The sequence below is a fragment of the Oncorhynchus gorbuscha genome, linkage group LG05 (genome assembly GCF_021184085.1).
Source record: "Oncorhynchus gorbuscha isolate QuinsamMale2020 ecotype Even-year linkage group LG05, OgorEven_v1.0, whole genome shotgun sequence".
NCBI lineage: Eukaryota > Metazoa > Chordata > Actinopteri > Salmoniformes > Salmonidae > Oncorhynchus > Oncorhynchus gorbuscha.
The window spans coordinates 25078704-25105341 of record NC_060177.1 but is presented as its reverse complement, the minus strand read 5'-3'; the positions used below and the strand labels follow the sequence as shown (position 1 = coordinate 25105341).

At 44.8% G+C, this 26638-nt stretch overlaps 1 protein-coding gene across 1 annotated transcript in view; it reads right to left on the bottom strand.

Moving 5' to 3' along the window:
* Positions 1 to 25732, bottom strand: part of LOC124035735 (PH domain leucine-rich repeat-containing protein phosphatase 2-like) — a 58801-nt gene extending 33069 nt beyond the window's left edge. Inside the window, exons 1-5 of the mRNA XM_046349351.1 lie at positions 25434 to 25732; positions 21465 to 21745; positions 16766 to 16899; positions 3370 to 3560; positions 2802 to 2927 (exon numbers count right to left, since the gene is read on the bottom strand). Of these exons, the coding sequence (XP_046205307.1) occupies positions 2802 to 2927; positions 3370 to 3560; positions 16766 to 16899; positions 21465 to 21745; positions 25434 to 25589 (888 nt within the window). The 5' untranslated portion in view covers positions 25590 to 25732. The remainder of the gene's footprint in view (positions 1 to 2801; positions 2928 to 3369; positions 3561 to 16765; positions 16900 to 21464; positions 21746 to 25433) is intronic.
* Positions 25733 to 26638: the final 906 nt, after the last annotated feature.

Sequence of the window (26638 nt, the reverse complement as noted above, 5' to 3'; positions counted from 1 at the left end):
TCATCTCCACAGTTTTTATTTATTTACTTTTCTGCTCTTTTGCACACCAATATCTCTACCTGTACATGATGATTTATCACTCCATTGTTAATCTGCAATATTGTAATTATTCGCCTACCTCCTCATGCCTTTTGCACACATTGTATATAGACTCCCCTTTTTTTCTCTGTGTTATTGACTTGTTAATTGTTTACTCCATGTGTAACTCTGTGTTGTCTGTTCACACTGCTATGCTTTATCTTGGCCAGGTCGCAGTTGCAAATGAGAACCTGTTCTCAACTAGCCTACCTGGTTAAATAAAGGTGAAATAAAAAAATAAAAAATAAAAAATTTGGCCAGGACTCCGTACTGGACCACTCTGGCTTACTTTCACCCCTGACTAAATCAGATTTTAGTCTAGATTTTTTGCACTGTTCTGCTCTCCCAGTCCCGCCATCACATTTCATTGGCTGTGCTCACACAGTCATTGCTCACTTATCTACATGTGCAGAATGCAGCTGAACAGCATTTCCTTCAGCTCTGAAAAGATAAGACTGTATAGTTGTCAGCACAGGGAGGACACCGTCTGTCTGGGGGTTGTAGCTTAACACATTTCTCAGTCTGAAAACATGCTCGCTTCAATCCACCACAGGACTGCATACTGTGCAACACCCCAGGAAATAGATTGGTTGCCCAGCAAAGCATGTCGTCACATCATTGCTTTTAGGGATAAACAAAGACAAAATCTTAGAGTACTCATCAGCTGGCTGTTAAAAGGTCATTCAGCGCTGGTCAGAGAGAAACAGATGAAGAGATTTCAGAGAGAAGGAGAGAGAGAGAGGAGAGAGAGAGAGAAGGAGAAATGAGAGAGAAAAGAGATTGAAATAGACAGAAAGGCTGGGTAAGTGACCTGCATGTTGACTGGCCTGAGAGGAGAGAAGCCTGTGGGGGAGAGGCCAGGTAGGCAGTAGTGAGAGCTCTTAATGCCCAGTGTGTGTGGCTGTGGAAGATGACCCCCTCCTCCCTGTGTGCATTCAGACAGCCTCCAAAAGCCTTTCTGTCTGGGAGGAACTGGGCACGCCACAAGGCCACTCACCAGGCCCAACTACTCACATACAGACCACTGTCAGAGCATGGAGCCATTAGCCAGCCAGCCAGCCACAGCCCCCCCCCCTCACTGATTCAGAAACACACACTGAAACAAGGGCTTGATTGTGTCCAGCCTGGCATGAGTATTGCCCCAAATCCACCATCTTATCCACTCTTCCTCTAATTCTTCTCCCCTCATCTCTCTCTGCCCCTCCAATCTCTCTCTGCCCCTCCAATCTCTCTCTGCCCCTCCAGTCCTTTCTCTATCTCAATCCTCCCCTCCATCTTCATCTCTTAATCTGGGGCGGCAGGTAGCCTGGTGGACTAGTAACCGAAAGGTTGTAAAATCGAATCCACGAGCTGACAAGGTAAAAACAATTGTCGTTCTGCCCCTGAAGAAAGCAGTTCGCCCACTGTTCCTAGGCCGTCATTGAAAATAAGAATTTGTTCTTAACTGACTTGCCTTGTTAAATAAAGATTTAAAAAATAAATCTCAGCCCCAACTCACCTCTCTGCCTTCATCTCAAAGCACTCCCCCTAATCCCTCTCTCTCTTCTTCTCTCTCACTCCCCCTACATCTCTCTCTTTCTCCCTCTTCTCTCTCACTCCCCCTACATCTCTATGTTTCTTTCTCTCTTCGCTCTCACTCCCCCTACATCTCTGTTTATTTCTCCCTCTCTCACTCCCCCTTTATCTCTCTCTATTTCTCCCACTCTCTTCTTCAGCCTTCCCTCCCCTCTCTCTCTCTCGGTCTTCATCTCCAGCCAATCATGTCGCCATAGGAACCTCTGATGTCTAACTCTCCTAAACTGCTCCCATAGTAACAGGGCCACTCCAGCTCAGTGATCCGCACCACAGTGATAGGTAGGTAGGTAGTGAGGAGAGAGAGCTGGAGAGAGAGGGAGAGAGAGCTCCTTGACATGGATCTACTACTAATTGGATTTTCATTTTTCAGTTGCCTTTTTTCTCCACGGCTCATTGTGTGCCTGGATGGAGGCATTCACAGAGCTCATTGTGTGCCTTGGTGAAGGCATTCACAGAGCTCGTTAGGGCCCAGTAAGGGGCTGGGACACAATGGCCATTAATTTAGAAATTAGAGGCACAGCGAGAGGAGCAGAGCTGTCAGGGAGGGACAGAGAGAGGGGCTGAGGACACTAACTTCATTTTTTTTAAACCTTTATTAAACCTGGCAAGTCAGTTAAGAACACATTCTTATTTACAATGATGGTCTAGGAACAGTGGGTTAACTGCCTTGTTCAGGGACAGAATGACAGATCTTTACCTTGTCAGCTCGGGGATTCAATCTAGCAACCTTTCGGTTACTAGTCCAACGCTCACTAGGCTACCTGCCGCCCCATATAGTTGTACTGAGTCCCACGTGCAAGCACACAGAAACACAGACACAATCAATAACCCATGCACCCTCCTAGCCAGTTGTTTAATCAAAGCCAGACACTGCTGGTCCTCTGTCATCGCAGTAAAGCCAATCACAGAGGTCACATGTGGTCCACAGCAGGACTCTGATTGGAGGACAGACCAGGTAGTGGGCACTCTGTAACTCTGCCCTCTCAGCACACTGTACACTCTGAATCCCAGCCCAGAGAAACCAACCAGGACAACCCCTCACTGTGTTTCCTGACAGACACCTTGCATAATTGATCAGGGAAAACAAACACAAAGCTTTGGCACACAGATTGTCCTACATAACAACTCTGACAGGTAAACACACTTACTTTTGAAGCCTGCCGATGCCACCTCTGATAGTCTGCCAGTGTGTCGAAGTTAACAAAGTATGTCTGGGCCTGAGGTCCGGCTGAGCTGAACATCAGACAGTGCTGTCTCCTTTTCACCTCCTCCACCTGAACGTACAGAACAGAGATGTTGAGGAGGACAGACACAGCCACTGATGTTCCAAAGAAACTATTATAAGGCATTATGGTGTCTACTGGCTCCATCCATATAAGGCAGAGACACTTAAGTGTGCCTGAATGTGCATGTCTATGGCTGCATTTACACAGGCAGCCCGATTCTGATCTTTTTTAAACTAATTGGTTGTTTGACCAATCAAATCAGCTCTTTGGCCAATAATTGGGAAAAAAATAACATAATTGAGCTGCCTGTGTAAACACAGCATGCATGTATTTGCTCCCTTCTCATTGTGCTGTACAGTGCATCCCCGCTGTCCGTCTGTCAGTCCCAGCTGTGTTGTTGTATCTGTGATCTGCTGTTGTCTCTTTTGACCCCTGGGGAATGTGTGGGCTTGGAAAAAATCTCTCCAACCCCTGACCTCTAACCCTTCACCTTTCCCCCCACCAGGGGCAGGATGTGCATCTTCCCCGTCAGGCTATCTTTGACAGAGGCCACAATCAGACAGGTTCCACACAGGAGGACCTGGCGCTCTGCCCACTTGTGCAGCTGGGTCTTTCCCTTCCTGACGCTGAACACTCCCGTCAACAGGGTTCGCTCCTGCTGGTCCGCATTCACTGGACACTCTGGGGAGGAGAGGGGTTAGTTAAAGAACATGGTCACATACACTGCATTCAGAAAGTATTCAGACACTTTTACTCTTCCCACATTTTGATCTAAAATGGATTAAATTAATTGTCTTCCTCTTCAATCTACACACAACATCCCCATAATGACAAAGCATAAACAGGTTAAGACATTTTTTCTAATTTATTCAAAACAAAACAAATACCTTATTTACATAAGTATTCAGACCCTTTGCTATGAGACTCGTAATTGGGCTCAGGTGCATCCTTTTTCCATTGATCATCTTTGAGACATCCTTGAGACATCCTTGAGATGTTTCTACAACTGTATTGGAGTCCACCTGTGGCATATTAAATTGATTGGACATGATTTGGAAAGGCACACACCTGTCCATATAAGGTCCCACAGTGCATGTAAGTGCAAAAACCAAGCTGTGAGGTCAAAGGAATTGTCCGTAGAGCTCCGAGACAGGATTCTGTTGAGGGGGCAGGGTACCAAAACATTTCTGCTCCATTGAACGTCCCCAAGAACACAGCGGCCTCAATCATTCTTAAATTGAAGAAGTTTGGAACCACCAAGACTCTTCCTAGAGCTGGCTGCCTGGCCAAACTGAGCTACCAGGGGATAAGGGCTTTGGTCAGAGAGGTGACCAAGAACTTGATGGTCACTCTGACAGAGCTCCAGAGTTCCTCTGTGGAGATGGGAGAACCGTCCAGAAGGACAACCATCTCTGCAGCACTCCACCAATCAGGCCTTTATGGTAGATTTACTGAGGAGTGGCTTCCGTCTGGCCAAAGGCACATGACAGCGCACTTGGAGTTTGCCAAAGGCACCTAAATGACTCTGACCATGAGAAACAAAAGTATCTTGTCTGATGAAACCAAGATTGAACTCTTTGGCTTGAATGCCAAGCATCATGTCTGAAGGAAACCTGGCACCATCCCTACGGTGAAGCATGGTGGTGGCAGCATCATGCTGTGGGGATGTTTTTCAGCAGCAGGGACTGGAAGACTAGTCAAGGTTGAGGGAAAGATGAACAGTTTATTATTTTAATACATTTGCAAAAATGTCTAAAAACCTGTTCTTGCTTTGTCATTGTGGGGCATTGTGTGTAGATTGATGAGGGGGGAAAGAACAATTAAATCAACTTTACAATAAGGCTGTAATGTAACAAAATGTGGAAAAAGTCAAGGGGTCTGAATACTTTCCGAATACATTACCACACACACATACTGTACGTACACAGAGCACATACAGTGGGGCAAAAAAGTATTTAGTCAGCCACCAATTGTGCAAGTTCTCCCACTTAAAAATATGTGAGAGGCCTGTAATTTTCATCATAGGTACACTTCAACTATGACAGACAAAATGAGAATTTTTAAAAAATCCAGAAAAATCACATTGTAGGATTTTTAATGAATTTATTTGCAAATTATGGTGGAAAATAAGTATTTGGTCACCTACAAACAAGCAAGATTTCTGGATCTCACGACCCTGTAACTTCTTCTTTAAGAGGCTCCTCTGTCCTCCACTCGTTACCTGTATTAATGGCACCTGTTTGAACTTGTTATCAGTATAAAAGACACCTGTCCACAACCTCAAACAGTCACACTCCAAACTCCACTATTGCCAAGACCAAAGAGCTGTCAAAGGACACCAGAAACAAAATTGTAGACCTGCACCAGGCTGGGAAGACTGAATCTGCAATAGGTAAGCAGCTTGGTTTGAAGAAATCAACTGTGGGAGCAATTATTAGGAAATGGAAGACATACAAGACCACTGATAATCTCCCTCGATCTGGGGCTCCACGCAAGATCTCACCCCGTGGGTTCAAAATGATCACAAGAACGGTGAGCAAAAATCCCAGAACACTGGGGGACCTAGTGAATGACCTGCAGAGAGCTTGGACCAAAATATCAAAGCCTACCATCAGTAACACACTACGCCGCCAGGGACTCAAATCCTGCAGTGCCAGACGTGTCCCCCTGCTTAAGCCAGTACATGTCCAGGCCCATCTGAAGTTTGCTAGAGAGCATTTGGATGATCCAGAAGAAGATTGGGAGAATGTCATATGGTCAGATTAAACAAAAATATAACTTTTTGGAACTCAACTCGTCGTGTTTGGAGGACAAAGAATGCTGAGTTGCCTCCAAAGAACACCATACCTACTGTGAAGCATGGGGGTGGAAACATCATTCTTTGGGGCTGTTTTTCTGCAAAGGGACCAGGACGACTGATCCGCGTAAAGGAAAGAATGAATGGGGCCATGTATCGTGAGATTTTGAGTGAAAACCTCCTTCCATCAGCAAGGGCATTGAATATGAAACATGGCTGGGTCTTTCAGCATGACTATGATCCCAAACACACCACCCGGGCAACAAAGGAGTGGCTTTGTAAGAAGCATTTCAAGGTCCTGGAGTGGCCTAGCCAGTCTCCAGATCTCAACCCCATAGAAAATCTTTGGAGGGAGTTGAAAGTCCGTGTTGCCCAGCAACAGCCCCAAAACATCACTGCTCTAGAGGAGGTCTGCATGGAGGAATGGGCCAAAAGAACCAGCAACAGTGTATGAAAACCTTGTGAAGACTTACAGAAAACGTTTGACCTCTGCCATTGCCAACAAAGAGTATATAACAAAGTATTGAGATAAACCTTTGTTATTGACCAAATACTTATTTTCCACCATAATTTGCAAATAAATTCATTAAAAATCCTACAATGTGATTTTCTGGATTTTTTCCCCTCATTTTGTCTGTCATAATTGAAGTGTACCTATGATGAAAATTACAGGCCTCTCTCATCTTTCTAAGTGGGAGAACTTGCACAATTGGTGGCTGACTAAATACTTTTTTGCCCCACTGTACATCCCACCCATTCCCTGTAGAAACATTACGTTAATCAATACCATATGTTCTCAACAGGGGTAGTGTTATTAAGAGACAAAGACAAGGAGAGGGCTAGACGCTGCCAGAACATGAAGTCACACTGATATCAACAGGTCACGATGATGTCACCTATGCATTAGTCAATGAATAGGACATCTCTTCCTGGAAGTGTTCTTATGTCAGCAGATCAGGCCAGCCTATAGTCTCATTATCATCCACATAGACCTTTGCTGATACCTCTAGAGCATGCTTAACATCTGATATGACACACTGTAATAACGTATCAAAAGGCTTTATAATCTATTGCTTCATCCATGGTAGAGATTAAAGGTGTGAGTGTCACTCCCTCTAACATCTGATCAGAGATCACGGGGCTCGCAATGTCTAGGCGGCTGACAAGGTTGATCAAAACACCAGGTGATACAGGTGAGCATTCATTAGCTCAACTCAAGGTGTCCCTAGCATTTGATCAGTCTCCCCTTTTCATTAACACACATACACACACACACACACACACACACGACTTTGCGATCGTTCTCAGAGATGCTCTAACCCTGATCCATCAGTCAGGTTGATGAATGAGTCAGGCTTTTGTCACATTAAACCCTCGTTCAATCAAATTATGTAGCAGGGAGGTGAGGCTAGTGTTGCAGCCTGAGTATGCTGCTTCTGAAGGACACAAACAGCAGGCCTCCCCAGCAGGCCTCAAGTACACTCAGGTTAAAGTGTGGTCAAATAAGCTCAAAGGGCACACAGCTTTTTTTTTTCAATTTGCCTTGAAATAACAAGATCTGCGTTTTCCTTAATACCACCTCCCAGAGGCAGGCAGACATGTCCTCGCTCTCTCTGCCCTTTTCTTTCTTCTCTTGCACGTCAGTGGCAGCCAGGGATCAAAATTAAGTCAGGCTGATTGATTTTGTGCTGTCTGGAAAACCCATAATGAACAAGACAATGGCCTCTGACAGCAAACTGGGCCGCTGGCGCTGGCTGGGGATCAATAGTGGTTTTTGATCCCCGGGCTTCCCCTCTGTCAGAGACAAGAGGACCAGAGTACCTCAGCTCCAGCACAAATGCACTCGGGGGCAAGGGCAGCCAGCCTTAGAAGGAGAAGGAGAGGGGAAGAGCAATCGAGAGGGAAAGAGGGATAAAGAGAGAGGGGGGGAGCTGCATCATTGCCCTGTCCTCTATGTGTCTGTCTCAGTGAAGTAGAAGGAGGCTGACCTGTCAAAGGCAGACTTGTAGCCCTGTAGGGGCTCCACATACAGCCAGGAAGACACGGGCAGACAGGACGCTCTCTCCCACTGGCCCCACAGCAAATCCACATTCCTCCCTCCTCATTCCTCCACACACTCATTCCATTCTATCCCCAATGATCTGCTGCTTACCAGCCAACCCAAAATCTCTTCAACTCATTTCACCATCCAACTGAATTAAACACCTAATAATCACCTCCCTGTTCTTTCCACCTCAATGTGAAATTATCCAAGAACACAGCAGGCCAATAAGGCACGTCAATACAATCTCAGACTACTGGCTCAGAGTCCCACTGAGCATTGTCACCTCCACCATCACACAAACACAGGAAAAACACTGCCTCATTATTATAAATAGTGTGGATTCTGGTGCAGGGGGTTGTGAGAGAGGGAATAGTTGATAGTGTTTGTAGTTAGCGCACAGTGATGAACCAAGCTGGAGCAACCCCCAGAAACACTACAGATGTAATCCCTCTCTCAACAATGGAGCCAGAGGGCCAGACTGAAAACACCGCTTCTAACTAGAGTTAGCGTTTTCTACAGCAATAAGAAGAAAGTGAAAGTCACTCAATATTTGGGGGTTTGATTGCATTTTGAGAGACGGCCGCAGAATGTAGCTCAAGGACAAATCAGTGCTATTTTAAACGAAGCATAGCCCTAAAAGAAACCTTCAAATCAATTCTACTTCGAGATCTTCTATCACGCAGGATGTCAACAAGCATTTCTAAATTGGACATCCCCCTGGACTCGACTCCAAATCTGAGAAGCGGGCCTCTGCACACAGCCGCATTACGCTGAAATAATTGAACGCACAGAGACACTGAGCTGTGCTCTGCTCTCCCTGCTCTGGCCATGGATAAATGCCACCCCCATTAACATGGTTGTGTGTAAATACCCACAGTCTATACTGTTGCATTGCTACAGAGTGTTGGCAGGTACGTACTTTCATTATCATCTCATTCTATCAGAATGACGGGGAATACAAGATCATTCTAAAGCAATAAGGCCTGAGGGGGGTGGCGTATGGCCAATATACCACAGCTTAGGGCTGTTTTTAAGTGCCATGCAACAGAGTGCCTGGATACAGCCCTTAGCAGTGGCACAGTATATTGGCCATATACCACAAACCCACAAAGTGCCTTATTGCTATTGTACACTGGTTACCAATGTATTTAGAGCAGTAAAAATACATGTTTTGTCATGTAACAGGGGTGGCAGGGTAGCCTAGTGGTTAGAGCGTTGGACTAGTAACCGGAAGGTTGCAAGTTTAAACCCCCGAGCTGACAAGGTACAAATCTGTCGTTCTGCCCCTGAACAGGCAGTTAACCCACTGTTCCTAGGCCGTCATTGAAAATAAGAATTTGTTCTTAACTGACTGAAAAGAATAAACGAAAGACAACCCTACTAATGTTTGCAGTGTGCCCCGGATCGGGAGAACACTGACACTTCAACTTCCTCTCCTAACACAACAATAACACTTTCTGACAATCACCCTCTCATTCAATCACAATGAAAACAAGTCTCAGCCATTCACCACAAACTGCTGCACCCAAAACAAACACGCATGCTTTCCCACCATGTCGGAGTTGCCAGGGAAACGATGAGTAACTTGGAATCAAAGTCTGCTCCAGCCTAGTACATCTGCACCATCTACACTCCCCTGCATATGTATTTGAATAGTGAAGCTATAACTTTTAGTTTGGCTCTATACTCCAGCATTTTGGATTTGAGATCACATGTTTCATATGAGGCAACAGTACAGAATGTCACCTTTAATTTGAGGGTATTTTCATACATGTCTGTTTTACTGTTTAGAAATTAAATGTGTCTAGTCCCCTCATTTGAAGGTGTCATAAGAATTTGGAAAAATGTACTTGTGTGTATTAAAGCAGTCAAAAGCTTCGTATTTGGTCACATATTCCTAGCACGCAATGACTACATCATGCTAGATACGATACAATCTTGTTGGATGCATTTTCAGTTTGTTTTGATTGCGTTTCAGATTATGTTGTTCCCAATAGAAATGAATGGTAAATAATGTTGTGTCATTTGAGTCTCTTAATGTAAATAAGTATATAATATGTTTCTATACACTTCTACATGAATGTGGATGCTACCATGATTATGGATAATCATGAATGAATTGTGGAATAATGATGAGTGAGAAAGTTGAAGGCACAAAGATCATACCCCCAAGACATGCTAAACTCTCATCATTACCATTAACAGGGGCGGTTAGCATTTTTGAGGGGTATGAGCCAAATTAAAAGTTTAAATTCAGTATAGAGCCAAATTAAAAGTTTTAGTTTCACTGTCCAAATAAATATGTAGGAGAGTGTTTAATTACCCTTCACCCCTGAGCAGGAGTCAGCCAATCCCACAGCAGTGATTTATGATATGGACCAATCTCATTGGTCATAAAATGTGTACAGATCTGGCAGAGCGGCAGATGTTGTTTAACTCTGTTCTCTCTGAGGCTGGACTCCAGCAGCAGTTCCAATAGCAGCAGGGTGGGAGTCCTCAGCAGCAGGGGTAGAGAGAGGACATGCCTAATCACTAAACCTAGTCCCACTTCCGCTGTTCAGACACTGCCAAGCCACAGGGACAGAGTGACAAGTGACAGATCGCAGTGTATGTCCTGGGTGAACCCCCTAACACCCCTGCCCTCTGTCCCTCAGCTGTAATGTCCCTGTCTCCTGTTGACGGTAGTCTTGGCGACAGTGGTCAAGTCTTACTTCAACAGTCACCAGATGGGCAGGGGAGTGAGGCAGGTCAAACTGTGTCCCCTATGGCTTTGAAACTACCATACAGAGACACAGAGTGAGCGAGAGAGTTAAAGGAGGTGGCAATGGGCCAAACACATTCTATAGACCCAACACTTGCACATCAACTTTCCCTATGGAGTATCAGAACCTGAGAATCCCCCAAACCAGACCATGTTTCAACTGTCAGCCAGACATGACTCCAGACAGCCCCGTCCGTCCATCCAGACTGAACAACTGCTTTGATGTTCTGTCTCCAACAGGGAGAACTAGAAGAATATTGCATAGATTAGGTTAGCTTGCAGTGGGGGGCCAGTGGAGGCAGAAACACAAGCTTACTGCAGCCCAGGATCAGAACAGCAGGCCATTTTTGGCAATAACATCAAATCAGAGCCGTGCAGGCCCCCTCTGTGACCTATTCTTACTGTGAGAAATGCAATTCATAAAGTCCTTAAGCTTGCTTCCATACTAGGGAAATCAAATGAAATGTCAAACTGCTTCAGCAGAATAATGAATGCAGACAAGTCAGACAGGACAGAACTATGGGACAGGGGCAGTGCTTACTGGATACTGAACAATGGGAAGGTAGAAAGTCCAGCTAGCATCTTTCCGATATGCACATCTTCCCCATCCCTCTATGGTTCAGCAATAGGATGAGGGGTGATTTCCCAATAAAGATTGCAATGAAATAGACCAATCTAAACTGGCAGGATCCCCTCCAACTCCGAGACACCCAGCTCTTTAAGCCAGATATTGCGTGACTCAAGGCTGAGGTGCCAGTGTCTGACACTGGAAATCTCTAGCAGTTGATTGCTGACTCACATCTAGGATCTGCATATAATATTGAGAAGGTAGAGAGATGCAGAGATGCTGCTCAGTGGGGTGTAATGTCTCTCATGAGTAGGAGCGCTCTTCCTCTCCTCCTGGTCGTGCCATCCCTCTCTTACCCCCTCCTCCTCTACCTCCCTCTGTTATTCAGTTCATCAGTTAGCGAGACCAGGAAGTAGCTGTACTGTAATCTCGCTCCTTCTGCTCCTCCAGGCACTGACCATTACAGATGGATGAGTCTGTAATAGGGGCCCAGAAGACCCCTGTGTGAGCAGCAGCCCAGTGACCTCTATGGCCTGGCTGCTGGACCCCCTACGGTTTGCTGTGGTCCCCGTCAGCGCAGCTTAGGGCCTCCACGCTGTTTACTTAGTTTTCATTGGTATTTTTTATAAGATCCTGGCAGATCAATAACTCATTAGTTGACAAACTTGGTCAGCCCTCATATGATTAACTCCCCTCTGCTGAGACACTAAGGCTCCCAGGCTGGATGTGAGCTCCTGAGCTCTGCAGCAGAACCAGGTCCGGACCGGTCGAGGTGAAGCCAGACCCAGTGGACCAGCGCCAGGACTCACATGCCCCCTCAGAGCTGCAGCTGTACGCCCCCCCCAGGTCTCTGGAGCGTTGTTTTCATAGAGGGCTTTATTAAGTCAGCATTTATTCATGTTTACTCCCCCCTCCATGTTTGTTTTCATCTCATTGGAGCACCACAGCAGGCTGTTGTGAGTGGGCAACAGGGCTGTGGTTCGGGGGGGGGGGGGGTTCGGAGATTAGTTTTCTGTATAAATAGAGCCTTGTGTATTTTAATAACTCACACAATGTTCCCTTATCAACACCTCTCTGACATGGAAAGAGAGAAGGAAGTCATAAACCTGTGCTTAGCAAAAAACCTTCAACACCCCTGCAGTGTGAATACCAACACATTTTAGAAAGGTGTGCACAGCAAAGCCCAGTTAATGCAGGATTCATGGTCACACTTTAATAGCAACACACTTTATTACATATAAAGCTTAACTATTTAAGGGTGATAAGAGGTGCTTTGTCATGTGTCAACTGATCACCCTTATTCCACCCTTTATATAGAATGACATATGCTTATAACTGATTTGTGAAGCCTTTATGCAGGCCTCAGAAAGGGTTTAAAAAGACTTCATTAAGCTTGAACATATTGACAAACCCTTCATATGACAGCTGTACTGTTTACAGCTGCGGCAGAGATCCCCTCATCAGCTTAATCAGGAGGTTCGGTTACCCCTGACAACGGCTGCCAGGCACCTGAGAAAGACATATGTACAGCACAGGGTTGTTATGGAGTTCTCCAACTAACACAGCCCATCTATTTCATCACCACTGTATGGGTGGAGAGCTCTTTAACAACCCCTTAGATGTGTGGGTGGAAAGACTTGTTACCCCATGACTGTATGGGTTGAAAGTGGAGACACTTTACCATAGTTCTGTATGAGTCCTCATCTGATCCAATCCAGCCACCCTGCTAGCCTAGTTAGGATGCCAGGGTGCCAGTGTCTCCTGTGTTTTCCCACAAGCAGCTAATAAAAGGTGAAGGATCTCTCTCCCAGGGCTTGGCCAACCTCCGGGCCACAGGCCTGCTCTGCTCAATAACACCACGGCACGGCACAGCACAGCCAGCTCTCACAGGACTGGGCCGAGCAGGGGAAAGACCAGCGCTGTTCTGTTCCCACTGTAGCCTACACACCGTGACTGAGAATGAGGCCTGCAACGTGCTGGAGAGCTGACAGCCAGACAAACAGAGCTACAGCACGGAGAATATCAACCAGACAGACAAGAGGGGCATGCTTTATTCTCAATACAACAAGGCACATACACTTTAACTATAGTTTTAGTGTATTATAGTACGTAGTGACAGTACATGCACTGAAACAGCCTGAGTATGCTCAGAAATAAAGGTTAAATGAAAAGGATTTCTCTGGGAGGTATTCTGAATGGGACGGCAGGTAGCCTAGTGGTTAGAGAGTTTGGATATTGGCCCAATGGTTGCTATATTGAATCCCCGAGCTGAAAAGGTAAAAATCTGTCGTTCTGCCCCCGAACAAAGCAGTTAGCCTAGGAACAGTGGGTTGTCATTGTAAATAAGAAATTGTTCTTAACTGACTTGCTTAGTTAAATAAAAGGTTAAATAACTTTTTTTTAAATGCCTGAGCATGTCCAGTCAGTGGATGGGAAGAGAGGGGCTCCTTCACCGTGTGTGACAGTGTGAGAAGGCTATGCTGGCCAGAGATGGTGGCCACGCTTTCTTCCCCTCTCGCTCCGTCATTCTCACCACAGCATGGGCGTGGCCACGGCCCCTGCCAATCAGACACAGTGACAGTGACACTGACTCAGCGCTGCACAGTGCTAGGACCAGCCAGTCTCAGCCCCGGCCTGGTTATCAATAGGAGAGGCATTACAGAACATCAGGTCCTCGCTCCTCTTCCCCTTACAGCAAAGCCTATCAGGACTGATAAGAGGATAATTATACCTGCCTCTACCACCCAGGATCACAAAGAGGGAGGAGTGTGAGACTCGAGGTGTGTGAGAGAGAGAGAGACTGACTCAATGATATGGACACATCACACCATTGTAAATACATGTCCCAGTGTGTTAAAATGAACCAGCCACATCCATCCTGTATCTGGTGCCATACATCACAGTGACTCAGGGATAGTTAGTTACTGTTGGGGCTGTGACAGAGCAGTGACGCTGCCAGCCAGGCCCGCAGGTTGGCGTTTATTGTCATGAGTCTTGTCCTGAGAGAGTTCAAACTGAGCGATTTCCCCTTTGCAGCTGGCCTAAGTCAAAATTGGTTATATTGTAAACATTCAGGAAACGAAAATGTGCTTTTGGTCTTCATTTATAGTTTGGTTTAGGCATTAAGGTTAGCAGTGTGGTTACAGTTTGGTTTATAAATCAGATTTTATGACTCTGCAGTGGTCACTAGCTGGCACAGCCACAGAGTTGCCTAAAGAACAAGATCCATTACAAAAACGCTAACCTGCGCCAGGCCCAGGGAAGAAGGATGGTCAGTCTGGGCCCTGAAGTATGACTGTTTGGGCTGCGTCCTGGCCTCAGAGTAATGAATGTTACCCACGCCCAGGGTTGCGTCTGACAAAAATCCCTCACTGGGCTGAACCAGCAGCGGTCACTTAACCCCTTCCCAGAAGAGAAGGTGGCCACTCACGGGCCCTCATTTTGAGGATGTGGGTTTGAACCGTTGTAGTAGAAACCCAAACCACAATAGAACCCTGTTCAAACAATGGAAACATTATTTAAAACAGACATCACCTCAGCACCAAAACTACAAATGTAGTTTGAGGACTTGTAATAACCAGTACCACAAACATTGCTCACCTTTTAGCCAGGTGAATTTCTATGGCAACAAATCCTTCAGATCTAACCTGCACCGGGCAGGCTAACTACGAGTTAACTACATTGATCTTGAGTGTCTGAGCCGCGAGTTGAGGACCAATGACAGCAGATTCCCGCCCTCTCGCAAAGATTGCATCATCATCCAGTTAATTTGAGGAAGACAAACTGATTAAATATTTTATTAAATTAAGTGTTCTTTGTTCAAAATAGTAATGTTACAATACCTATCACATTACACATTTAGTAATGACAAATGCATTGGAAACTTCATGCACAGTTAAAACTTTTGTATGACCCAATACAACTATTTTATAATTGGAGGGAAAAGGTGCTTGTGCATTGATAACCACACCAAAATAATAAAATAGAGACTGCACATCTAAAAGTCTAGTTTATATGATAGCCTGCTGAATTTGCAAGATACCTTTTCATTCATTTTGATTTCGGCACAAATTAAAATGCGGGGCACCTCACGAGTGGCGTAGGGGTCTCATACCCTGACTAAACCGCTCGCGTCGCGTGCGTCGCAAAATACATTTAGAAATCTGTTATTCAATAACTGCGCGCGTCAACAAGCGCCTGCGTTGCCAAGGGCTAACACTGAACCCAAACCGGCTGCGAGCGTGCGCCATTGTGCATAAATTTATTTTGTTCCCCTACACCAAACGCGATCACGACACGCAGGTTAAAATATCAACACAAACTCTGAACCAATGGCATTAATTTGGCGCGATGGCACACGCTCACAGCCGGTTTGGGTTCAGTGTTAGGCACTGCGTGGCAGAGCTAGAGGCGTCACTACAGCCCAGGTTTCGATCCCGGGAGACCCATGAGGCAGCGCCCAGCGTCCAGGTTAGGGGAGGGCTTGGCCGGCCAGATGTCCTTGTCCCATTGCACTCTAGCGAGTCCTTGTGGCGGGCAGGGCGTATACACGCTGGCTTCGGTTGCCAGCTGTACGGTGTTCCCTCCGACACATTAGCACATTAGCACGGCTGGCTTCCGGGTTTAGCGAGCAGTGTGTCAAGAAGCAGTGCGGCTTGGCTGGGTTGTTTTTCGGAGGATGCATGGCTCTCGAACTTCGCCTCTCTCTCGTCCGGGAGTTGCAGCGCTGGGACAAGACTAACTACCAATTTGATATCATGAAATTGGGGAGACAAAAGGCCCAAATATATAAAGACAAAAATAAAAGTGGTACTGACTTGCCCATGGATTGACGTTTCAGCATTGTCTCAATGAAGGGTTCCGTTTTCAACTAGAGAAGTGCTAGAGTTAGCCGCAGGTGGACATTCACCGTTGTAGAACGGATGAAGCCTGAGCTGGAATGGAAAGCTAACTGAAGCTGGCTATCTTTAGAGTAGATCTAGCTTGCTTCGTAGTTTACCCCTCTGGCCCTGATAAACCAGTTTGATTCCTCTTAATGTGCTAGAATAATTGAGACTAGCTGAATACTGAAGCTAGGACAGTGTCTACACTCACGTGTAGAGAGGCACAGACAGAGAAAGCATAATCCTTTAAGTGGAAAACATGAATTCTTATAAGTACAAAATGCTCCTCCAAAATCTCTGACAGATAGATCTGTCAGCACGATCAGAGGTGTGTTTTGCTGCCGGTATGAAAGCTAAAGTACAACAAGCCTAGGCTGTTTGGCTCCTGCAAACAGACAGACAGTATGCAGACCCAGACACAGAGATACAATATTAACAGATATGAATCATTTTCTTACCTATCAAATCATGATAATACTAGAAAGAGTACCATATGCATAAAAATATTATGCAAAAATAAACCCCAATCCAGGTGAGTGAAGCCTACTTCATTAAGTCAGGGCAGTGCTAACAGCCCTGCAGCCGGGAGAGTAGTGGAAAAATACACACACCGTCACAAACACTCCGACACACACATGCTATGGATCAGAACGACAGGACCCATCCCAGAAGCTGACAGTTTAGATCGCTCCATCAGCTGTAGAGCCAGGTCCATTGACAGGGCTCCAGGCCTAGTTCCAGCAGAGCTGGCTGAGCCCAGCCAGAGCCCAGTGAAGGAGAGCCCATCATGGCCTGCAGATGGCCGTAGACAGGCCCCCTGGGTCACTACTCACCACTGTAGAAGCGGATCATGCAGCTGAGGTCCGAGTTGGCCGCCTCTCTCTGAACCCGCAGAGGGTCCTGGTAGCCTATAGCAGCCAGGTAGTCATACACCATCTGGAGAGGGCGCTCAGAGGGGTCCAGCCTCCTATAGGGACAGAAATAGAAACCATCAGGATATATGCCAATCACAGTCAATACCCTTAACAGGCACACATATTATCCTCTACACATAAATCATTTGCGTATTGTTGCCTCCACACTTGGAATCCAACCAAAGGGTCATAGTTCATCCACCATTTCTGGCACGCAAGCACACACACACTCACACGCAAGCAGAGACATTCCAATCCATCCTTCCCTGTGTTATGACAGGTAAGGTCCAGAGGAAAGCTGTCACGCCAATCAGCAGAGCTGGACACAGGTGATTCACTTTCAGACCGGGGAATTGACAAGGCTCCTCTATCAAAACATTTACAGAGTCCAACTCTGTGCCGGATGTCAATCAAGGAGAGAGAGAAACTATCCCCGCACCGGTATCAGGTCCTAAGTTCAAAGTCAGATATGGAGGAAGAACAGGGAGGAAGATCATTAATCATATGAAGCACCTGCTAATGACCAACATGCACTCTAATAACAATGGCTCATCTGAATAATGTGTGAATGGTATGGTGATGGAACCGCTTTCTTTTAACTCCCTGTGTGAGTCCTCTGCCTTATTGCCCGAATGAAATCCTCATCTCATTCCATGGCTAATCCTGTTAAGGGCCTCTCATGCTGCTATCAAACAGGTCTGCTGAGCCTGCAATCTGTGACCCCCAGCCTGTCACTGGCACGCCTTCAACATAACACCTCTGATCCACATGTGAACACACCAAGGATATCTGCTACAGAACCACTAAAGACTCCATGCACTCAAAATCTGTGAGGGTATTTTTCACAATGACCCACTGTCTATGGAAGCTCATAATGTACTGTAAATCAATAAGCCTCAGATTTTGCAACTCTTTGCGGCATACAGTGTGTGATTGTGTTACTTATTCTAACGCATTATCATTCTAGAAGAAGTCATCATTGGCTCTCTCCTCCCCACCTCACTCCATACATTCTAAGAGACCCACCCTAGTCAGTACGCCTGTGATAGCAAACTCCCAGCGCAGGTCCTCTATGTACTGTAGTTTAGGATTACCATGATGCTAAGCCAGAAGTGACTAGTTTCCAGCCACAGCCCTTGTCACACCAGTGCGATGGTGAGGTGACACAGCGTCTGGTGGCTGCTGTGACATTTCTCTGCCCAAGGCCACACTCCCTCTGCCAGCGGGGTCTAACAATCAGGATCATGTCTGCTGATCACACACAGTCGTGGCCCCAGCACCTCACACAGGACTTAGACAGATCCTGGCAGGCTCGGAGGGATGACCGTCTGTACAGGACTGCCTGTCGACCATTCACACATGCTCTGAGAGCATGTACATTTATTCACAAATCCACTCCCCTCGTGGCCATGAGTACAGTAGGCTCCTTAATCTAGTCACTTAATCTGTGTCAAAAGACACCAAAATGCTCCTTTCCTTCATTTGGGTGGCTAGATACATTCCCTTAATTTGTTGTGTACATGTCTCTTAAGACATTCTCCAGAACTTTGGTGAAATATAAATATATATTTTAAACCTAGCGCTTTGCGCTAGATGTGTCAAAGTGTAGTTCATACATGCATAATCTATGAGTAGAATGACTGTTTTACATCAATTTGCTATACAAATCCCTAGTTTGAAAGGGGTTTTACTGGAAGCTGTGCAGCCCCATTTTCCCCACATTTCCCCTCACGTATGGCCAGCCCCCTAACAAGTAGAGTTCCAGCCAATGAGCTGAAGTTCCTCGCTGAAGTTCCTTTGAGTGACAGCTAGCAATATGCACACACAGCAGAGTGAGAGCAATAACGTGATGCACATATCTACACATTTTCTGGGACCATTTTTGGCTTCTGAGCGCTACTTTCAGAAGTACTGACTAAAAAGTATACAAAAGTACAGGAAAATCTCTAACTATTGTAATAACAAGAATACAACAAACACTACTCAAATCTGAGGGTACATGAAATTACCCAGTGTTGACATTTCCACCAGGCAGCACAGTTATCCAACAGTCTTCAGGGTGTGGGAGGAGACAACATGGCACTACTGAGATAAATCGGACATTGTATCACCTATATGTGAAATGACTTTGATCAGAGTTCCCTTTAAGGGGAGAGAGGAGAAGCCTAGGTGGTTACAGGACCAAACCTGAGAGGGTTTCAGGCTCAAAAAAAGAAAGAGACATGCCCGTGCTGATCCAGTCTTTTCAGAAAAGCACTTTACCAGCATAGTGCTAAACTGCCAGTGCATATCCAGCTGTATTAATAGAATGTAGAAATGTAATTCAGGTGGTAGAGGGCTCCAGCTGTATTAATAGAATGTAGAAATGTAATTCACGTGGTAGAGGGCTCCAGCTGTATTAATAGAATGTAGAAATGTAATTCAGGTGGTAGAGGGCTCCAGCTGTATTAATAGAATGTAGAAATGTAATTCAGGTGGTAGAGGGCTCCAGCTGTATTAATAGATTATAGAAATGTAATTCAGGTGGTAGAGGGCTCCAGCTGTATTAATAGATTATAGAAATGTAATTCAGGTGGTAGAGGGCTCCAGCTGTATTAATAGATTATAGAAATGTAATTCAGGTGGTAGAGGGCTCCAGCTGGTAAAAATCAATATCATAGGGGGAGGTAAAGCGCATCCTGCAACAAGGTGTGTAATTCACTACAAAACTCAAGTCATGTTATGCGTTATTTTTCTTCTGCACAACATGACCCATTTAGTGCATCCTGCAGTGCTCAGCATTCAACCAAAAATAGTCTTACCGGGAGTAAAATGCATTCCCTTGCCTGACCAAAAAACCAAGAGGAGAGCAAGTGGGTGTAACCAGATTATAGCCTGTCTCAGAGGCATCGTCATGACGAGTTATTCTGGAAAAGTGCTGTCATAAACAGCTGTCAAGTCACTGTCTGAATACCCGTACTTGTGTTCTAAATATTAGGTGTTTTGGGTATGCAAAAAAATGCAGTTTTATAATGCATGCATTTAAAAAAATGTTTTATGCTTTGAAATGCCAGGATGTCATTCTCATTTAGTCTTTTCTTCTAGTAGAATTCACTGCGCACTATAGAGGAAGAGAATGGTCTTCGAAATGTCATTGTTTTTGAAAGAAAATTTAAAAAAAATGTCCAATAAAATAACATCAAATTGATCAGAAATACAATAAACATAATTGATAAAAAATTATAATAAAATATAAACAATTGCGAAAGGGTTTTCTAATAACCAATTAGCCTTTTAAAATTATAAACTTGAATTAGCTAACACAACGTACCATTGGAACACAGGAGTGATGGTTGCTGATAATGGGCCTCTGTACGCCTATATAGATATTCCATAAAAATGTTTTTTTTTTTTTTATCAGCCGTTTCCTGCTACAATAGTAATTTACAACAATGTACTGTATTTCTGATCAATTTTATGTTATTTTAAATGGATTAAAAAAAGTGCTTTTCTTTCAAAAACAGGGACATTTCGAAGTGACCCCAAACTTTTGAACGGTAGTGTAGGTTAGTCAAAGTCTAGATCTTTGAGACTGCTCCTGTTCTATACAGGCAGCAGAGTTCTCATAAGCACTCAAGAAAACAGAGTACAAACCTGACACAATGTGTAAAAATAGAATGGAGGAATTGGCAGTGCCAGAATGTGGTAACAAAGCTTCAACAGTATGAAAAGGTTTGAGACTGATCAGGCTTTGAGACTAGGTGAATAAAGCACAAAGATGTGACATTGAACATGAATGGGATTACTTAGATTTGGAATTTAACACTGTCTAGCAATAAATAGAACCAATGACACTATGAGAATGCCATCTTTTTAACATATTCAAGAGTTGTGAACATAACACCGTGGTACTAGACGTGAGTGGGAGAGGAGAGTTGTGAACATAACGCCGTGGTACTAGACGTGAGTGGGAGAGGAGAGTTGTGAACATAACGCCGTGGTACTAGACGTGAGTGGGAGAGGAGAGTTGTGAACATAACGCCGTGGTACTGGACGTGAGTGGGAGAGTTGGAGAGTTGTACACGTCAGTGGGAGAGGAGAGTTGAACATAACACCGTGGTACTGGACGTGAGTGGGAGAGGAGAGTTGTGAACATAACGCCGTGGTACTAGACGTGAGTGGGAGAGGAGAGTTGTGAACATAACGCCGTGGTACTAGACGTGAGTGGGAGAGGAGAGTTGTGAACATAACGCCGTGGTGGGAGAGGAGACTGGTACTACGTGAGTGGGAGAGGAGAGTTGTGAACATAACGCCGTGGTACTAGACGTGAGTGGGAGAGGAGAGTTGTGAACATAACGCCGTGGTACTAGACGTGAGTGGGAGAGGAGAGTTGTGAACATAACGCCGTGGTACTAGACGTGAGTGGGAGAGGAGAGTTGTGAACATAACACCGTGGTACTAGACGTGAGTGGGAGAGGAGAGTTGTGAACATAACGCCGTGGTACTAGACGTGAGTGGGAGAGGAGAGTTGTGAACATAACGCCGTGGTACTAGACGTGAGTGGGAGAGGAGAGTTGTGAACATAACACCGTGGTACTAGACGTGAGTGGGAGAGGAGAGTTGTGGTGGTGAGTATTACCTGAGCAGGTCTCCATGGAGCTGCAGGTATAGTCCCTCTACTTCTCTCTGGGCACACAGCTCCTCCACCGTGGTAGTGGTGGAGCATAGCACCAGCCGCAGGTCTGCCTGGAGGGTGGAGGAGGCCTGTGGGCCCGAGGCTGGGGGCTGGGGGTCAACTGTTCCCCCGTACAGACACACACAGCCCCGCTGGGCATCCCCCTTCAGCCAGTCCCGCTCCCGCGATCCAAAGCGGGTCTTCCTGGTAACACAGCCTCTGCTCCCATTCCTCTTCATGTTCCGCTGGAGAAACAGAAACATTAGATGAAGAGACCGCCACCACCGATACGCTGTAAATGTATTGGGCATGTAAGAGAAGAGTACTTTACAATGGTCTTCTACGGTAGTTAATGATAACTCGTCCTTTATTCAGAACAAGGTTGCTGCAAGACATCTCAAGCTGCATCATGTTCCAACACATCCAGAGGACAAATTCAATTGAGTCAATTTGTCAGGTTGGCAAAACTGAAAGTTCAGATTAGACCTTAAAATGGGATCCTTGCTAAATCTGAGAGCCCAACCCAGAATGACATGTGTAGCCTGTGTCAGAATCACTGGCCTTATTTTCAAATCTGGAGAAGCTCGGAACAAATATTTACACAGGGTAAGAACAGCCAGGACGGTGCTGTGTGAACTGGACCCTGGTTTTTGAGTCTAGTGGCCAGGCATCAGGTCATTAGTTAGACACTGATGAAGTCATCCTCCCACGATGCTGTGCATCCCCACAGCCGCCCGGCACAGGGAGGCAGTTGCTGGCATCCACACTGCACCGCAGCACACACACAGACAACAGAGGAAACAGCAGGGCCCCGAGTTGCATCTATTCAGCACAACAGCGCCAAAGACGCACAGAACAGGCCTCAATGTGCAATGACAACACACACACACACACACACACACCTCACTGGGTGACAGGCAACATATGCACACACTCACCCAAAAATAGAGAACCTCACTATGTGCAATGACAACACACACATGTCAATGGCAACAGGCAACAAAGTCACACACCATAGGTCTCTATGTGTGAGTCAACAAGACGGGAAAACTCATTCACAGAGGCTGCCACGACCCTGAGCATTGACCATTGGCCCAGACAGTCATTGCCGTCATTTCATTCCATGGCCACTACAACTGTCCAAGGCCAGAAAGGGCAAAGATCATATCTGTCAAACGAAGCTCAAACAACTCAGAGTAATCAGAAGATCAATTAACAAACAATGTTCAGAGATGTCAAACAGGGATAAACATACAGTGCATTCATTAAGTATCCAGACCACTTGACTTTACACATTTTGTTATGTTACAGCCTTATTCTAAAATACAGCCTCTACACACACCACCCCAAAAATCACAACAATCATTTTTTGTAAATGTATTAAAAATTAAAAATAGAAATACCATATTTTACATAACATTCAGACCCTTTGCTGAGACTTGAAATTGAGCTCAGGTGCATCCTGTTTCCATTGATCATCTTTGAGATATTTCTACATCTTGATTGGAGTCCACTTGTGTGCCTTTCCAAATCATGAATTTATCACCTGTCTATATAATGTCCCACAGTTGACAATACATGTCAGAGCAAAAACCAAGCCATGTGGTCCAAGGAATTGTCCATAGAGCTCCAAGACAGGATTGTGTCAAGGCACAGATCTGGAGAAAGGTACAAAAACAATTCTGCAGGACTGAAGGTCCCCAAGGACACAGTGGCCTCCATCATTCTTAAATGGAGGAAGTTTGGAACCACCTAGAGTAGACTGTTCCTAGAGCTGGCTGCACGGCCAAACTGAGCAATCGGGGGAGAAGAGCCTTGGTCAGAGAGGTGACCAAGTACCCAATGGTCAATGACAGAGCTCCAGAGTTCCTCTGTGAAGATGGGAGAACCTTCCAGAAGGTCAACCATCTCAGCAGCACTCCACCAAACAAGCCTTTACATTAGAGTGGCCAGACAGAAGCAACTGCTAGGTAAAGGCACATGACAGCCCACTTGGAGTTTATCAAAAAAGGCACCCAAAGGACTCTCAGACCATGAGAAACAAGATTATTTAGTCTGATGAAACCAAGATTGAACTCTTTGGCCTGAATGCCAGGCATCAAGTTTGGAGGAAACCAGGCACCGCTCATCTCCTGGCCAATACCATCCTTACGGTGAAGCATGGTGGTTGGCAGCATCATGCTGTGGGAATGTTTTTCAGCTGCAGGGACTGTGAGACTAGTCATGGCCGAGGGAAAGATGAACAGAGCAAAGTACAGAGAGATCGTTGATGAAAACCTGCTCCAGAGTGCTCAGGACATCAGATTGGATGTCCTGGAGTGGGCCAGCCAGAGCCCGGACTTACAGAGTAAAGGGTCTGAATACTTACGGAAAATGTAATAGCCCCATTTTTTACATTTTTGAAAAATTTGCACACAAAATACAAAAAAAAAACCTGTTTTTGCTTTGTCATTATGGGGTAGTGTGTGGATTGAGGGAAATAAACTATTTATTCAATTTTAGAATAAGGCTGTAATGCAACAAAATGTGGAACAAGTCAAAGGGTCTGGATACTTTCAGAATGCACTGTACCCGAATTTGTCCAATAGAAACTCTCATTTGCAACTGTTGGACAAATGACTACACCCTAGATCAGCTAAATGTATGCCAGATTCTGTAAGGCGGTTTCGAATGTGTCACTTTTTAGTAATCAAGGTGACAGTATCTTGACATGTGCACCTGCCTTGTAAACTTTCATTCATAGGCTAGTTTAAACAACCTCATTATGGGTCAGGGTATATTTGAGTATCATGGAGTAGCCTAAACCTATCGATGTTACATTGAGCTGTGTGAATAGAATATCAATGGCAGTCATTCAATATGCTGTAACAGAAATAAGGCCAAGCTCATTAAAACAATGATCATCCTCCCTCATCTTAAAATGGCACCAACCGCCGCTGATATGTGTTTAAACTCGCCACTCATAGGTGTAAATATTGGTTGCTTGAATACAAGGCTACCAGCAGCCATTCATGATTCAATGAACATAAAATGTAATGGTCCTTCCAATGAAGTTGTCTTTTGGATATTTATTATTAGAGCAATTGTAACTGGAATGTGTCCTTCTCCATGACAGTATCACATGAGAGATTGGTGAGATAAGCAGTCTATCCATAGAAGCATGGCTGAGGGTCATGTCAGCCTATGAAATGTATTTTCTAAATGATTATGCATGGTAATAATTGGCACAAGCCATTATGTTTTATGTAAATTGCGCCTAATGGGTTAATGAGTGACATAATGGCGGAAGAAGAGCACACGAATGAGTAAGGAAACAGTTAATCACATGTCTTGTCAATCGTGCGTGCTAACTGAGGGCTCGAAGCTACAGAACAATCTCAGTCCAAGATTTCGATGGGGCCTATCGGTGGTCCGCTAGCCCATTGACTCGGTTTTGCATAGGCTATTTAGGAATTTCAAAGTGGATTTGATCCAATGACAAACATGTTGCCTAAATAGCTAAACACTTTGAAAAGTTTACAAAATGTTACACTATCCATAATAGGTTATGCTATTCATTTTCAGCAATAAACAGCAAGTTCAAACATGTAATTTGACGTGTTCTGATCAATAGGTCAGACTCACAGTTTAGCACGACAATATGTAGCAACATCTCGAACGATTGCCTACCGTAACAGTTCAGTCAAATGTTTGTTACAATGTAGAAAGAGCTACAGTGAAAGGATGCTGGCGATGTGGTTCGACACATTGTTGCACTGAACGCTATACTTTCAAAACCAACATAATTATCACTATAGAAGAGAACATCAATGATGCTCAAACTGGATGACGCGTGAGTATAATTTCACACGCACTTCGGCCCTGTTAGAACCGGGAAATGTGCGATTGCAGAATTTTGATAAACCTAAACATATGACCTGCTTGATTAGTTACCTTTAGAACGCGTATCCCCGTTCCGACACGGTTTCCTGTACCATTGCGGTCGCCACGACCTGCAGCTTGATTAGATCCCGCTTCGTAGATCAGTGTGTCCGTACAACCCCCTGCTATCTTCGACACCACCTTTTTTTCGCTCCATAACGGTGCCATTGACCGTTCCCGGTATATTATCTTCTTCCTTCATTTGCATGTGTATATTTAACTACAAAAGAACCTGGAACATGACTGGTAAATTCCAATACATGCAGCTACTGAAAAATCCCATTCCCGTTCGGTGCGACGCCATAACGACTCTGAATATCACCGCTGTCAGATTGGGACTATCAATAAACATTAGAGAGGCAGGGTAACATATTATTCATAAGGCACTGCCCATTTCTGAGTAGAGGCGTACTGAATTATTCATTAGGTTTCCTATACACATATTACACGTGTGCTTTACCGCATTAACTGTCTTGCGATTTTGATTTAATGCATGACATTTTAATTTCACTCAATGTAGGCTGCTTCTTGTTGCTGCCCTAGAGTCTGATACTTACATTTTGAAAAATGTTACACACACACACACATACATACATACATACATACATACATACATACATACATACATACATACATACATACATACATACATACATACATACATACATACATACATACATACATACATACATAAGCACTCATCAAATTATTCCTCATAGGGAATCAGAGTAGCCAATATCCCATTTCATTATGGTCTGAATTAGAACAAGTATGTTAATGACAAAATACCCTGTTAAAAAGGCATGTCAGGATCTCTCAACAAGGCAGGCTAGGGCTATGTAGTTAAATTAGGTTAAAGGTTAAATAAATGTGGAGCGAATAAGAAGTAAGCAAGGCACTCATGTCTCTTCAGGGTCATGGAAAAGCAGTATAGGGGGTGGGTCTGAAACAGAGCAGATTCAACCAAGCACAGTTGAAGTCGGAGGTTTACACAAACCTTAGCCAAATACATTTAAACTCAGTTCTTCACAATTCTTGACATTTAATCCAAGTAAAAATTCCCTGTTTTAGGTCAGTTAGGATCACCACTTTATTTTAAGAATGTGAAATGTCAGAATAATAGTAGAGAGAATGATTTATTTCAGCTTTATTTCTTTCATCACATTCCCAATGGGTCAGAAGTTTACATACACTCAATTAGTGTTTGGTAGCATTGC